A 16,112-nucleotide genomic window follows, 5' to 3' on the forward strand; every position below is an offset into this window, starting at 1 on the left:
GGTTCAGTGGTACCCCAGCTCCAAACAGCACCCCAGGGGGAACCCATCACAGGGATCTCAGGGAAGAGGGCAGAGCAGAGGTGGAGTGGGATTTTTGTTTTAAAAGTAATTTCAGGAATATTCTGCTGTTTACAATGTGTGCATGTGTTTGGTATAAATATTTGGCTACTAATAAACTGCGTGGCACTCTTTGAAACTGACTGGAAGTATTATTAATAATACCTTCCATTCAGGTTTTTGAATGCAAGAGCTCTTGGATTTGACTGTGTAATGCTTTAAGAATCCCTATAAGGCAATGCTCTGACTTGAACATCAGCAAGAAATTACACCAGCTTGCAGGAAAGGGGAATGCATTAGTAGTTTAAAATTTAATCCAGCTCTATCACTCACCAGTTTCTGTACCATATTCAGATTTCAATCTATAAAATAGAAGCAAGGTAAAATCTAACCTAAAACAGACCCAATCTCTGTCTGGTTTGGCTCAAATTCAGCACCTGCTCAGAGCAATGACTACTACAGGCTGATCAGCAGAGTCTCCCACCTCACTGTGATTAATGGGATTGGGGTCGCTATTCAGCATTTCTGCAGGTGTCTTTACACACACGTAAACACCCCCCCCCGTCTCCCCAGGGGCAGACTGGAAGCTAAGGGAGTGCTTCTCTCTCCATCAGGACTCAAGAGCGCATAATGATCCCTTCTGACCTTAAAGTCTATGAGCCCCCGCCCTGAGCAATCCGGCTGCCCTACCCTCCAGCTATTTGTCCCGAGCCCCTTGCAGCCGGTTACTCCCCACCCCGCCTGCTACCCTCCAACAGCGTCACTAACACCGAGTCCTTCCCGCTCGGCCCGACAAGGGCGGTGCACAGCCCACTGAACACCGAGCACCCCCGGAACAAATGGGGAAGAAAGCAGCGACGCCGGGCCCTATTTATAAGCCTACGTGCACTGCGCAAGCGCATAGCTGAGCCCTAGCACTCTCCGTCACTTCCTGTTGCCCTGGGACCGTTTCCCGGTCACTTGCCCCTGCCCCGCCCCGTGGTGCCAGGTTAGTGCGCAGCGCACTGCCGCAGCCTCGCGTTCCCGCCGGAAACTTTTCCTCAGGAGCGTTATTAGCCGGGCGCCAGGGACTCCCGGGGCCATGGCGGGAGGCTGCCGCTGCCGCTTTGTCTCCTGGCTCTGGCTGCGCCTCTGCTGCGGCCGCTGAGGGTCCCTGGGAGCCAGAGTCCGGGCATGGCTTCCCCGCCACTCCCGGAGCCGGGCGCCGAGCTGCGGGCTCTGCAGGGGAAGGTGGAGGTGCTGGAGGCGGAGCTGGGGTCCTGCCGGAGCCAGCTGGAGCAGGTGGAGAGGCTGCTGCGCCACACGGAGCGGCTCTACCGGGAGGCCCAGGAGAGCAACGAGGCGCTGCAGACACAGGTACCGACCCCGTCCTGCGCCGCTGCGGGTCTGTCCCCTCCCCGAGCCCCCCCCGTCACCTGGACACGCCCTCCCCTCCCCCAGACAGCCCCCTTCTCACACTGCCGCTGCCCTTGCCTTAGCAGCCAGACACCTCATCAATTCCTGAGTTTTCAGGGCTTTCCCTGAGAGATCCGGGTCTGCATGCCCAGCCTCATGCTCCCTCTGGCTCTTGACAGGCTTTGGGCCCTGTTAGTCCATCATGTCGCTGAGCTGTTTTCCTCAGCTGCAGCACCAGACAATCATAAGCTCTAAAATTCTTTAGCTCAGGGAAAGTCCCACAGGGATATTTGATCTAATTTAGCTTCTCAAATTGAGTGTCCAGCACTGGAACTTCGTTCCAGCATTTTTGAAACCACCAGTTAAAAGTACATTCTATATCATATTCAGATTCACAAACCTGGTTCCTTAATCAAAAGGGAAGACTACACTAGGGAGAGACAAGAGAAAGAAAAAGATGGAAGACATCCTGGTAAAGATTTGCGACAGTATACCTCACAGAGGTTTTATAGCCTTTACACATTTTAAGATACATCACTAACTGGTATACTAAGATGATAAACATTATCTTTTAGGGTCACATGAAATATGGGTTTTTTTAAATTTCAAACTTGTATCTTACAAACAATTAGAGGTTAGGTCCATTCCTTCACATTTTCTTCTTTAATCAGTATAACTTTAATATGACTGGAATGTCATCTTTTGTTATGACATCCACTGATCTAATATATGGGAGTTTCAAGAAACTAAAATCAGTTATGATATCTATGGTAGACTTAAATAGTTGTTTCTCTACAATATCTGCAAGAAACTAGAGCAGAATAGTTTTCTGAGATGGATAATTATAATGGCTTTGATTTAATATTTTTTTTATAATGCATGCTTTTTCTTGCAGGTCGAAGAACTCAGTAAGGAAATCCATGATAGGAAGGAAAAAGAGAGAGATACATCTAGTGTAGAAGTGCAAACTGAGGACTATGATTCTTGGCAACAATCAGGTAGCCAGTGGAAATTGCACTGGAAACGGTGGAAAGAGATCCTTAACACTTTCATTAATTAGTTAAATGAGTTTTCTGACTTAACTAACCCTGTAAATATTGTTTTCCATTTCTTATTCAGTTGAAGCTTATTTTATATGCACATATAGTTCCCCTTCCTCTCCTGCATCAAACACAACTTCTTGTCATTGCCTTTAAAGCCTTTCGCTATTAAGCCCTGCCATTGTTTGTGGAAATCGAACTGCTGATCTCGGCTTTGTACTGCTAGTGATGTAGCTTCGATTGTCCCCTTGTCTGCTTCTCCCTCAAGCAGTCATGCTGCCCTCTATGCATGCAAAAAAACCTCGTAATCAAAATTGGAAAGCTACCTTTGGGGAACTGGGAATATGATTCTACAATTTTTGAACTCTGTGTGAGATTATGAACCCCAGGTGTCTGTCAGATTGCAAACTCTGTTTTGACTATACACTCTTCTGTCCTTCTCCAAGGTCTGTTTGCCTCCATGTTGTGTTGGCATTCAAAAGGCTGGTGACAGAAGAATAACAGTAGAGGGGAGATGACCATTAAATACACAAAGGTTGTTAATTTGCTAAAAGACTTGTCCCTGTGCAAAAGAACTAGTTTAATGGAGAGAGGTCTCATTGGTAAGTCACCTCACAGGGGCCTGTGCTCATGTGAGGGAGCTGGCAAAGGGGTCACTGAATATAGGGCTGCAGGTTTTAAAAGGGTAGAAAGTGGTCTGCTCAAGGGTCCATTTTGTCACCCAGCATATAGAAACCTCATGAGCAAGGAGGGCCTTGTCTGCTTTCCAGAGTCTGGATGGCCCAAGGGACTCGACCACAGCCTAAAGACCCAAGGGGATCCAGAGCAGAGAGGCTTGGTTTCCCTTCAGAACAGTCCTAGTCAGTGATTGGGAAGGGGCACTTGCTAGGATCCCATCCCCTTATCCTCTTTTAAATACCTCTTTAAAAACAAATTCTGCTGTGATGCATTTAAATCACTATTGTCTGGTGTTAATTAGGCAAATGTTGAGTTGCCCTTTAAGCTTTTACCAAACACAGTTCATTTTATTGTCATTTTATCATCCTAGTCCTTTCTGTTTCATCCACTTATTATGTGCTGCCTGATTTCTAGATTGTGAGCTTCCAGGGCAAGGAGCTCAGCAATTTTTGTTCGGTTTTGTTTTGTTTTGTTTGACTTGTGCAGTGTCTAGCACAATGATATGGTGATCTTTAATGGAGGCTTCTAGGCACTAGCATAATAGAAGAATAAATAACAGGATTACTTATGCAAGTGCTGAAGTGTATGCACAAGTACATTTAAGCAAGTTTTCATTTGCTCAACAAAAGTGAGGTAAACAAAAAATGGTGTATGCTACCTGGAAATTGATTCCAGTTGGTCTACCTGTGAAAAGTGAAGCACATACATTAGACTCATCAGGCTGATTTTCTGTAAAATGTTACTTTGCTAATTTATGCAATTTAAACTTTTTTCTACAGATTATTACAATTATCAGAATTATTGTAACAACATTGATGCTCAAGATAACGCATCTGAACTATCAGTGCAGCAGAACCATAAGAGTGAAGGTTCCGATCCTAATTCTACAGAGCAGTCACAGGCAGGTGGTGATATTCATTCACACATTGGTAGCACAGAACTTGCTGAATGTGGACAAGGGGATAACTTAATCGAGAATTTACAGGTAGTAGAACTGTGTGTTTCGAAATACTTTTGGAGTCCTTAATCTGTCAACATGTCTATGATTTTTAAAGTCTAACTTCAGTTCTGATGTTACTATACGAGATAGCTGTTTCAGTGACCCAGTACTGAAGATTGTTTACAAACTTTTCTCCTTTTGTGCAATAAAACTAGGGTCCCAGTTCTTTGATCAGGTCTACCAGTGTGGATCTGGGTGCAGGATCGGGGCTAGGTTGTGAAGGTGTATGCACATTTTAAAGCAAGAAAATTTAAGATGCTGCAATTATAGCTCCTAATCTAAATTCTATGCATGTTTTTACACAGGGAACATCCTTCTAATCTGCATTATGTGGAACCATAAATACACAACAGCATTTATAATTGCTTGTTTTTTGTTTTTTGTTTTTTTTTAAAGCAGTCACATAACTTTGCATCCTCTAGGGATAGTAGTCCATTGATTTGTCCATCTCTGTAAAGCTGGAACCAAATGGGATTTTTTTTCTTTTAAGGCTCAATTTAAAGGAAGTATGCATGTGTGTGTGCGTGTGGTGGCGTGGGCCTGGGCTGGCATGGCCTGGAAGCATGAAAAGTAGCCCAGCTAGAAGTATTTGCAGAACGTGTGCAGGTAGGTTGGAGGTGCAGCTGGAGAGGTATGCAGAAGTGGACAAAGAAATTGAGATTGCAGCCAGAGGTACTGCATTAGAGATGAGTGTGGCAAGAAGCTCCAGATGTGTGAGGAAGGAGTGTGTAGCAACCTGAAAGGGGAAAAAGGGATGCTTTTAAATGAGTTGTAGATAAATGGAATTCATGGATCAGAACAATGGTAAGGCTCTGACAATGAGCAGGAACTGCAAAGGAGAAGGCTCTTGTACCATTATTTGTGAAATTGTGGGAAAAGCCTGGGAGAGAGGGTCGATTCCAGAAGATATGGGGAAGTAGCAGAGGAGAGAGAGAGAGAAGATACCTCAGACCTTGTAAGGCCATGTCTACACTTACAAGCATGCAGTGACGCAACTGTACCAATACAGCTGTGCCACTGTAAGATCGTTTGTGTAGCCACATTATGCTGATGGAAGAGAGCTCTGCCATCGACATAATAAAACCAGCTCAATGAGCAGCAGTAGCTATGTCCGTGGGACACATAGCTTATGCTGGCAAAACTTGTCACTCAGCGTGTGGTGTGTGTGGGTTTTTTTTTTTTTTTTTTTTAAAGTTTTGCCAACATAAGTGCTAGTGTAGAGATGGCCAAAGAATTGATACTATGGTGAGAAGCACAGTATATGGAGTAGGCTGCAAGTAGTATACACAGTTTAAAACCAAAGCCGCTAGTTTTAAAATGGATCCTGAAATGAATGGGGAACAGGGGGGAGTTTGAGAAAAGGTGTGTGATGTGGCTATGCTTCTTTTGTATGCTTGAGAAGGCAGACAGTAGCATTATGAGCATGCTGGAAACTGGAGAACTAGAATTTGGAAAGATTGTAGAGAAAGGAGCTTCATCAGTCAATGGGAGAGGGGATGAAAACATGAATAGGGGATCTCAGCAGAGGTGGACTCAAGCCAGTGACATTGATGTTTATGTTATAGAGTTCACGTCACTTTCTATTAAGGGTACATTTATAAATAGTTAATAAATGATCTATGAATGTTTTAATAAGTGATAGATACTAGTACAACAGAAGGTATTCTAGATGGTTATATGCAACCGAATGACATGGATATCAATCTTGAACACATACTACTCATGTCTATAACATACTTAATAAACTAGTATTAGATGTTATAGCCTTTTATAAACTAATAAATGTACTCTTCATATAGTGTATGGCTGGATTTATAAATCAGATAGCATAATGATGAGCACATAAATGCATAGGTAGGCCTATATGGGCATAGTTGCAGTGCTCATAGGATTATGTCGATTACGGTATTGGATTGAAAGTACTTACTTTTAAATCTTTTATCAACAGAATAGGTATAACATGGGCATTGGCAGTGCCAGCTCTCCCACTTCCCTATGCTGTCAGTTTACCTTACCCCCTGATGTAGTTGGACAATATATAGGGTTAAGAAAGGAGTTCACTCTATCCCTGTCAGTCCTCCACCTCTCAAAGTATCTCAGTGCTGGTTTTGCAATCTAGTGCTTAAACACTGAACTGAGAACCAGAATTTATTTTATAAAGGTCATTGTGGGGACAACAGATGGTAACTTTTCTTCACTACTGTCAGTGACCTGAGTCACTTTTATATTGATTAATGAAAAATAAAAGGCTGTGGGTGAAGTCCTGGCCCCATTGATGTCATTAGTGGAAGTATTGCCATTGATGTCAGTGCAGACAACATTTCAACCTCTTTTCTCCACTAACAATCCCCCGAGCCATCCATATCCCTAAGGCACCAGATTTTGATCAGTTCATTAAAATGGATATTTCTTTAAAATGCTGAAGTGTGTTACAATGGAAGAATAAAAGCTGACCTTTCTTGTAGCAGGCAACTTACCTTTTTATTATCTGATCTTAGGAACCAGAAGATACTTCGTTAGCAGAAGGTACATTAGCAGAAAGCTTGAGAGCTGCTGCAGAAGCTGCTGTATCACAGACTGGGTTTATTTATGATGAGAATACTGGATTGTATTATGACCATAGCACTGGATTCTACTATAATTCGGTTAGTTTCTTTTTCAAAATCGTTGATGTTTTGCATATATGGATCTGTACCATTTGCCTGATATAAGTTGGAGTAATAAATATTGATGGAATCAACAGAGAACTAAGACCCAAGCTGATTTTATAATTTAAAGTAAATATTGATTGCGTGTGCTATCACCATGTCAACTTGATAATTTATTTATAAAGTTGCTAGTGATTTCAGGTAGAAATAATTACTAGTTTCAGAAATGTACTTTCTATAAAGATTGTTTTCATGCAAATATCCTGAAAAATAATTTGAAAAGAAAAAGAAAATTTCATATTCAAGCACGTTTTTTCTAAACAGAGTGACAAAACTGGAGTAACACTGTTGTTTTCAGTGGTTTAACTCTGGACTGAAACCAATGCAACAGAGGTCAGACACTGCTGAATGTTTTTCGTGAGACATCAAGCTGTTTAATTAGTTCAGTCAGAGGAAAAAATCACAAAAATGTGTCCCTTGATGTGAACAATATAAATCATGTTTACTGTGTTTTAAGGAATTCTTATAGTGTTTTCCATAATTTTTGCATTATTGATGGTGGTCTGGTTTCTGTGAACCAATTGACATTCACTGTAGTTCAAAGATCAGTGCAAACACTTACTCTCAAACTGTCGGGTTCCTACACATGCAATTGCAGTGTTTTGTGCAGTCATCCAGTTCACATATGCTGTTTAAAAGTGCAGTTGCTGAATGATGATAAATGTCAGTATGAATAGCAAATTTAGGCCTTTATCTAGTTCCTTTCAGACCCTGTGTACTGTTAACATTTTTGTACTATTAACAAAGATGTTTCTTATTAAGGAGAAAATTATTTTTGCAGCAAATTATTCTACAGTAGCAAAGCTTCTGTTGGAGTCTTTATTTTAAAATTAGACTTAGAAACTTGAGCTTAAAAATAAGTCAAATTTTGAACAAAACAGATTGTAGTAGCCTGCCTTGAGTGAGATTTCTCTGCTACCAAAGGCATATTCAGAGAAAGTGTAGAAAACCATTCCATTTAGCTGGATGCTCTTATGCTTAATTGAAAATAATTTTGGGAGAAAATAAAGAATATTAAGACTATGTCTACACTACAAATTACTTCAGTATAACTTGCATAATTTAGGGGTGTCAATAATCCACACCCCTGACTGACATAAGTTATACTGACCTAAGTGTAGAGGCAGGAGTTAAGATGACAGAGAGCTTAGAGCGTCTTCACCAGAATCGCTGGAGCGGCGCAGCTGTGCCACTCTAAACAATATAGTGTAGACATAGCCCAAGACCTCAGGCAGAGTGGATCAAAATACTAGAGTTATTCAGCTTCAGCAATATACAGTCGTCTTCATTGACAAATGTTGATGTCTTTTTCTTTTGTAAAGTGTCTATTTTGCTATGAATGCAAGAGCATACATGTTAATCTTAATGGAAGTTCTATACTGAAGGAAAACTTGACTCTTAAATTTGCAACACTGCATGGGCAAGCTCAGTCATACGCTTTGGAAATGTATGTAATGCTAATGAAAAGTGCTATACTGACAGCGCTAGAAAGTGAAGGACAGCTACAACACAGACATTGGTTTTACAAGCTTTCCAACACACTCATCATTTTGGCTCAACCCTGCACCATCACCTGTTTTACTCCCTGCTTTTAGGGATGCTTATTCCTAATGTTTTATTTTCAGTATTGTTAATGTGTTATTGGTGCCCTAATCCTGCAAACATTTGAAACTAGTGTGGCTACTCACAGAAGTAATGTTAAGCCTGCGTATAAATGTTTGCAGGATTGGGATCATAGGATCCAGCCTCATTTTGCATCACAGTTACTTGATCCTTTACTTAGCATTTGTATTTTCTTGTGTAATGACTGTTGCTATGGTAATATGTAATAGTATTTAGCACATTGTTACATTTATGTGAACTTCAAGCACAGTTCTTTATTAATTTGATGTTTTTCTAGGCAGTACATAAATCAGATTAAAGGATGCATTGTGCCTCATTTTTCCTTTTAAAGGAAAATCAACTTTATTATGATCCAACCACTGGAATCTATTACTATTGTGATGTTGAAAGTGGCCGATACCAGTTTCATTCACGAGTGGATCTGCAGTCTTACCAGGCTTCAACCATTCAGACTAAGGATAAAAAAGGGAAAAAGAAAAGAAAAGATCCAGAGCGGATTACTGCAAATGAACATAAGGTAATTTATTTCAGATTTGCAAATTTATCAAATGCAAAATTTATTTTTCTGTGATGCAACTTGTGATTAACAAATGTGTGTGCATTTTGTAGACTGAAGGAATGATATATATTCAAAATGTGACCAATGCATCACTAAAAATTAATTATTTTAACACTTTCTAGTGTTAATTCTTTTCTGATTGATGGAGCTAAAGGAGGAAGCCTTAAGTCAGCATGTCTTTGTGCTGCAATTATAGTTCAAACTGAGGGTATGTCTACATCTACAATTTTGCAGCGCTGGTTGTTACAGCTGTATTAGTACAGCTGTATAGGGCCAGCGCTGCAGAGTGGCCACACTTACAGCAACCAGCGCTACAAGTGGTGTTAGATGTGGCCACACTGCAGCGCTGTTGGGCGGCTTCAAGGGGGGTTCGGGGAACGCGAGAGCAAACCGCGGGGAAGCAGGTCTCCTTCCCCGGTTTGCTCCAGTGTTCCCCGAACCCCCCTGCAAGCAGGTCTCCTTCCCCGCGGTGTGCTCTCGTGTTCCCCGAACCCCCGAGCAAGCAGGTCTCCTTCCCCGCGGTTTGCTCTAGCGGTCCCCGAACCCCCTCCGTGCAAGCAGGTCTCCTTCCCCGCAGTGTGCTCTCGCGTTCCCCGAACCCCCGTGCAAGCAGGTCTCCTTCCCCGCGGTTTGCTCTCGCGTTCCCCGAACCCCCCTGTAAACCGCGGGGAAGGAGACCTGCTTGCTCGGGGGTTCGGGGAACGCGAGAGCAAACCGCGGGGAAGGAGACCCGCTTGGGGGGGGATTCGGAGAACACCGGAACAAACCGCGGGGAAGGAGACCTGCTTGATTACCAGAGAGGTATCCTCAGGTATGCTGGGATACCTGCTTATTCCACGGAGGTCAAGAAAAACGCTGGTAAGTGTCTACACTTGATTACCAGTGCTGGATCACCAGCGCTGGATCCTCTACACCCGAGACAAAACGGGAGTACGGCCAGCGCTGCAAACAGGGAGTTGCAGCGCTGGTGATGCCCTGCAGATGTGTACACCTCCTAAGTTGCAGCGCTGTAACCCCCTCACCAGCGCTGCAACTTTGTGATGTAGACAAGCCCTGAGAAAAACAAAGTATATACAACACTTTAAACTCTCTCCCATGAGTCATAACTCTGCAGTAGATAAGTACAGCTAGGTAAATTGAGGAAGAGAGTTGCAGATTTAGTTTGAATATAATTGCTTTTATGTCAGAACACTAATGTTACCTTAATGTGTTTTTAAATTCCTTTTTTGTGTATAAAAATGAAGTTTTCCTATAAGAAAAAATCAATGTGAATACCTTTTATCCCCCAAGCCCATTCCATTGACATCTTGAATCTATAGTGATTTGGATCCAATATGAAATTCATAGAATTATTTTAATTTAATGTTATATCCCACCCTTCTATTCAGATACCATTTGTTCGGGCCATCTTTTTGTCATCTACTGTGTCAGCTGAACTACTGTGATATACATCTTAATATGTAAATAGCCACTGAAATCAGTGTGTTTTTTACGAAAAGTTTAGCGCCTCTTTTACTACATTTTGTCTTCCAAATGCTAAAACAGTTTACTGTGTACTACATTTATAAGTAGACATTTCGAACTTATACTTGTACCACTTGAAGATGATAGTGTGTCTAAGTTCTGTTGCCATTGATGCTTATAGCAGAATTAAAGTAACATCTTCCTAATGTGTATCAGTATTTGCTATATCAAATGATTGTTGCAAAGGAACATCATTTGAATTGTAAATCAATTTTTTTCTATTACTCCTTTAATTATACATGTTGATTACCTCAGTTCACAGTGCTCGCTAGTTTGCATTTCTAAAACAGAATGCAGTATTATCTGTTTTCCTCCATGAAATTACATGAGCATCTCAGATTTCAGCCAGTCATGTTGTCTAAAACCTAGAATAAAAAAAATCATGTTTTTTACAGTAGGGATTCTCACCTTCCTGAATCAAGTCCCTCAACCAGCTTTATTTTTTTTTTTTCACTTGGAGCCCTTCCTACTCACCCTTACAATATTGAGTGGGATACTGTCACCTAGTGTTGCTAATGCATTTTGTTCAGGAGATATAAGGCAAATTACTTAAAATACAAGTCAAATGGTACTATAAAAAACATCCCTTCTCTGTATTAGTGCTGCCGATGTCAGTCAGTGTGAGAGGTTTGGGCTTGTTTGGTATTGGAACTCAGATCAGTGCGAGGTTCAGTGTTTGGAAGGCAGAGTTGTGGGTCATCTACTTGGAGCTGTTTCTGTACTTTGTCTTCAATGTGGTAAGTCTGGAAAACCCATCTTTGCATGGGTATAATGAAGCAAAAGGTAGAAAGAGTAGAGGGCTCTGGGAATTTCTCTGTAATTGAGAGCCAGAAGTTTGAGAGAGGACAACAATTTTGGAACTTTTTCTATCTGCTGTGGCATTTCAGCTCAATTTGCTATTCTTCTACCTCCCTTGAAAGATGGCTTTAACCTACAGAAATGAGCAGATCATGAGTCCAGGCAAATGAGCTGCAGTCTTCTTGGAAGTAGTAACTGAATAGTGCTTTCAGTCCCATCACATGTTCAACAACAGCAGCCTGTAGCTCAGGGGTAGGCAACATATGACATGCGTGCCAAAGGCGGCACGTGAGCTGATATTTAGTGGCACTGGCACTGCCCGGGTCCTGGCCACCAGTCCGGGGGGCTTTGCATTTTAATTTAATTTTAAATGAAGATTCTTAAACATTTTAAAAACTTTATTTACTTTACATACAACAATAGTTTAGTTATATATTATAGACTTTTAGAAAGAGACCTTCTAAAAACATTAAAATTTATTACTGGCATGTGAAACTTTAAATCAGAGTGAATAAATGAAGACTTGGCATGCCACCTGAAAGATTGCCGACCCCTGTTGTAGCTCATCAAAATTAGGCTTGAAAGGATTAGATTTTTATTGGTAAATGTCAGTTTTACCATATACACACATGCCAATAAAAAATATTTCCATCAATAATTGAAATTTACAGATAGGCAAAGTAAGAAAATTGCTGCTTGAAAACTTATTAGAGTTTGGTCTATTTACTTTGTATATTTTGACATGATGCTGACAACTCATGTTTTAATGGTTATACAGCTTGAATATCAACATCTATCATTAAATAATTACTGTTTGGACCCCCCCATAATTTTCCACAAATGTGAACATTTAAATAGCTAAAAGTAAAAGCTTAAAATAAACAGAGATTAGCCATTGAATTATAAAAGAAAAAAATTAGTTCTGCCAAGCATAATTGCCACCCCACAGTCCTAGAGGAAATCTGAAAATGGGAAATGTTGTCGTTTCCACTTTCAAATCAAGAGGCCCATATGTCCTGTTTCTGAATAGAATTTGTTAATTTGTCTGATAGGATTTATTCTTCACTTGCATAGACGCGTTTAGTGAATTCAGAGGGTTGAAAACTTTTTAACCAAGTAAGCAAATAGAGCCAGGCAAAGGTAATCGCGGAAGGTGGTTAACTTTGCATCAGTTAAGATGATTTTAATCTCTTCTCACAACTCAAGAAGGCGAAGTCCTTTTTCTCTTGATAACTACCGTTTGGTTTGGAGTAGTAGGTGGTGGTTAGTGTCATGCTGGCTGGAGTGGCTCACAACCATGAGTGCCAACCTCAGGGCAGATTCAAAGCAGGGCAGAAACCCCAAACTGGTTGTATGCTCTATAATTAGATTTTACAATCCAATAACAAGATGAAATCAATTTGCTCAATGTAACAGTCTTACTATGGAGTCACAGACAGTTCCTTTGGCATTCCAGTCTATCCTGCCACCCGTGCAAGCTAGGCTGTGAGATAGGTGGTTACTTTGCACCAAAAAGCGCAGCAACATTCAGGTTACTCCCAGTCCCAAAGGACCAGTCACTTATCCCAGGTCATTTGTACTCAGATCTCAAACCAAATACCACACTTGTAGCCAATCCTGTAGATTTATAAACTAAGGAGGGAAATGAGTTATTTACAAGGTTAAAACAGGAAACACATGCACACACAAATGAGTTACAGTCTTAGATTAAAAAAGGTACACCGCTACCTTGATATAACGCCACCCGATATAACACAAATTTGGATATAATGTGGTAAAGCAGTGCTCCGGGGTTGGCAGGGCTGCACACTATGATGGACCACAGCAAGTTCAGTATAACACGGTTTCACCCATAACGCGGTAAGATTTTTTGGCTCCCAAGGACAGTGTTATATTGAGGTAGAGGTGTAATATAAACTCCTATGGTAAGCATATCTATATGTCCTTTAGGGCTGACCCATGCTAAACTGTATGGGGATCTTTTGTTTGTTTAGGAGTTTTTTCCCCTCTGAGTCCAGACACCACAAAATCTAGTTTCTCCTTGTCAGAGATTTTTATCTGCTTCATCCCAGAATCCAAGCTGATGGGATAAGTTCATGTGTAGGTCTCCCCTTCATGGAAGGAGTAAGGAAGGCAATCAACAAGGTCTTTATCCTCTGATGCTACACACAGCCTCATTTGCCTTCAGTGGACCATCTTGTGTCCAGGACAAGCACTTTACCTTAATTAATGCTGCTTTTCCTGTTTGGTGAGTTACACAATTAGAAGTTTACAATGCAAATACTCAGTATAACTTTATACTACGGGCTACAGATATTATAAGTAGGATTAATACATGAAACATCCTACAAACATTCCATAAAGTCTAAACACTAAATACATTCCTACAACACTAATATCTATTTTACCTGTACTAACCCACAGGTAAGCCAGACTGATTTCCACCTATGCATTTGTCAGAGTACACTGAGGCCCTGTGCCTTTGGCATGAGTTGGCATCTGGTCTGCCAACATCACAATGATCAGATCTCATTTCCTGACAGAACTGAAAATAAATGTGCATTAAGTGGCCATGGTTTTATAAAATTTCTTATCCTGCACATCTTGCTGCATAACTGACTTCAAGGCTGATGCATTTTCTTGGCAGCCAAAGCTTCTCTGTGTATAATGCAGTGTGTCCATTTGGGACTGGTGGTTACTTACTGAATGTGGGTGATAAAACTACTGAGCTTTTCCCATCATGGATCAAGCACCATCACTGCAAATCCCAAGGCATCAAATGAATATTATCTAGCACAGTGGCTCTCAACCCTTCCAGACTACTGTACCCCTTTCAAGAGTCTGAATTGTTTTGCAGACACCCAAGTCACACCTCACTTAAAAACTTACTTGCTTACAAAATCAGACAAAAATACAAAAGTGTTACAGCACATTTTTACTGAAAAATTGCTTTCTCATTTTACCATGTAATTATAAAATTTAATTTAATTATTAAAATTATTAAATCAATTGGAATATAAATATTGTATTTACATTTGTGTATAGTATAGAGAGCAATACATACAAATGATTGTATGTAATGTTAGATTGTACTGACTTGGTTAATGCTTTTTATGTAGCCTGTTGTAAAACTAGGCAAATACCAAGATGAGTTGATGTACCCTCTGGAAGATCTCTGCGTATCCCCAGGGGTACATGTACCCCTGGTTAAGAACCACTGATCTAACATTTCAGATTTGTTGCCCGGTGTATGTTGAAAGGGATTGACAAAAAAAAAATTCTTCAGAAGTGACTCAGTGCACAAAACACATAAACAAGCAGTTGTACAGCTCTAGCAATATCTGTTGTCTGAAGTTGGATTGCATTGTATTGACTCATCTGAATATATTTCAACACTTTTTGTGGCTCACACCACTGAGTTCTGAAATTCTGCAGCTCACTGTGTTTGACAGTGGAGTGGCACTATCCTGCAGAGCTGAGCTTTCCCCAGACATAATGGAACAAATCTCCTTTGCAACTGGCAAAATCAGTGTATCTGCTGTGGTATGAGGCTTAGTATGACACAGCACAAGACGCTTTCAGATGCTTTGCAGGCAGTGTAGCATGCTTGCTTATAGTACTTTTTGGCTGCTTTAATGCTTTGAGTCTTCCTTTGAAAAAGTCAGGTGGCTACCCTCTAGTCCACAATGTCTCATCTCAATTTGCAAGGCTTCAGGCTGCCATTAGCCAGTACATCACCACAGACAATACTTTGTGGATGAGGTTCATTTGCAATGGCAATAAATGTAAATCCTATTTCCAAGTAACTTTCTTTGTATTTCCAAACTTTTTGTTTCTTCAAAGATGAAGCACTAGTACAATCACCATCTCTTTTCATGCCACAAAAACTGATCCATTTTATGTACTGTACAAGGCAGCTATTCTAATGATTAAGCACTAGAAGAACTGCAAAATTGGATGCTCCAAATGCCTGAAGGGAGAGGAAGGGTATTAACCTCAGGTCTCTGGCCCCCAACTACTTACAATACCAGGTGGCAACCCCAAAAAATAGGTTCCATTATCTGTTTGCAGTTACTTCCCTGAACTAAATCTAGAGTACTTAACAGCATCCACAGGACACTCAGGCCTAAAGTTATAAAAATGGCCTCCAGTTCTGTGGGTGCTATTATTTACACCTCTAGTTGCATATACTTAGGCCTGGTCTACACTATGCGTTTAAACTGATTTTAGCAGCGTTAAACCGATTTAACGCTGTACCTGTTCATACTATGAGGCCCTTTATATCGATATAAAGGGCTCTTTAAATTGGTTTCTGTACTCCTCCCCGACGAGAGGAGTAGCGCTGAAATTGGTATTACCATATCGGATTAGGGTTAGTGTGGCCGCAAATCGACGGTATTGGCCTCTGGGCGGTATCCCACAGTGCACCACTGTGACCGCTCTGGACAGCAATCTCAACTCGGATGCAATGGCCAGGTAAACAGGAAAAGCCTTGCAAAATTTTGATTTTCATTTCCTGTTTGCCCAGCGTGGAGCTCTGATCAGCATGGGTGGCAATGCAGTCCCAAATCCAAAAAGAGCTCCAGCATGGACCGTACGGGAGATACTGGATCTGATCGCTGTATGGGGAAACAAATCTGTTCTATCAGAGCTCCGTTACAGAAGACGAAATGCCAAAGCGTTTGGAAAAAAAAAAAAAAAAAAAATCTCCAGGCTACACAGTGCTGTGT

At 41.1% G+C, this 16,112-nt stretch overlaps 1 protein-coding gene across 5 annotated transcripts in view; it reads left to right on the forward strand.

Moving 5' to 3' along the window:
* Window positions 1-1,010: 1,010 nt before the first annotated feature.
* Window positions 1,011-16,112, forward strand: part of AGGF1 (angiogenic factor with G-patch and FHA domains 1) — a 43,021-nt gene continuing 27,919 nt past the window's right edge. For 2 of the 5 annotated variants that reach the window (XM_030565653.1, XM_030565650.1), the window contains exons 1-5: window positions 1,013-1,413; window positions 2,348-2,450; window positions 3,950-4,155; window positions 6,669-6,815; window positions 8,833-9,018. In XM_030565653.1, the coding sequence (XP_030421513.1) occupies window positions 1,231-1,413; window positions 2,348-2,450; window positions 3,950-4,155; window positions 6,669-6,815; window positions 8,833-9,018 (825 nt within the window). In that variant the 5' untranslated portion in view covers window positions 1,013-1,230. Of the gene's footprint in view, window positions 1,414-2,347; window positions 2,451-2,938; window positions 3,095-3,949; window positions 4,156-6,668; window positions 6,816-8,832; window positions 9,019-16,112 lie in introns of those variants that run through there. The other 3 variants (XM_030565654.1, XM_030565651.1, XM_030565652.1) reach the window with 3 other exon arrangements.

The sequence above is a fragment of the Gopherus evgoodei genome, chromosome 6 (assembly GCF_007399415.2).
Source record: "Gopherus evgoodei ecotype Sinaloan lineage chromosome 6, rGopEvg1_v1.p, whole genome shotgun sequence".
NCBI lineage: Eukaryota > Metazoa > Chordata > Testudines > Testudinidae > Gopherus > Gopherus evgoodei.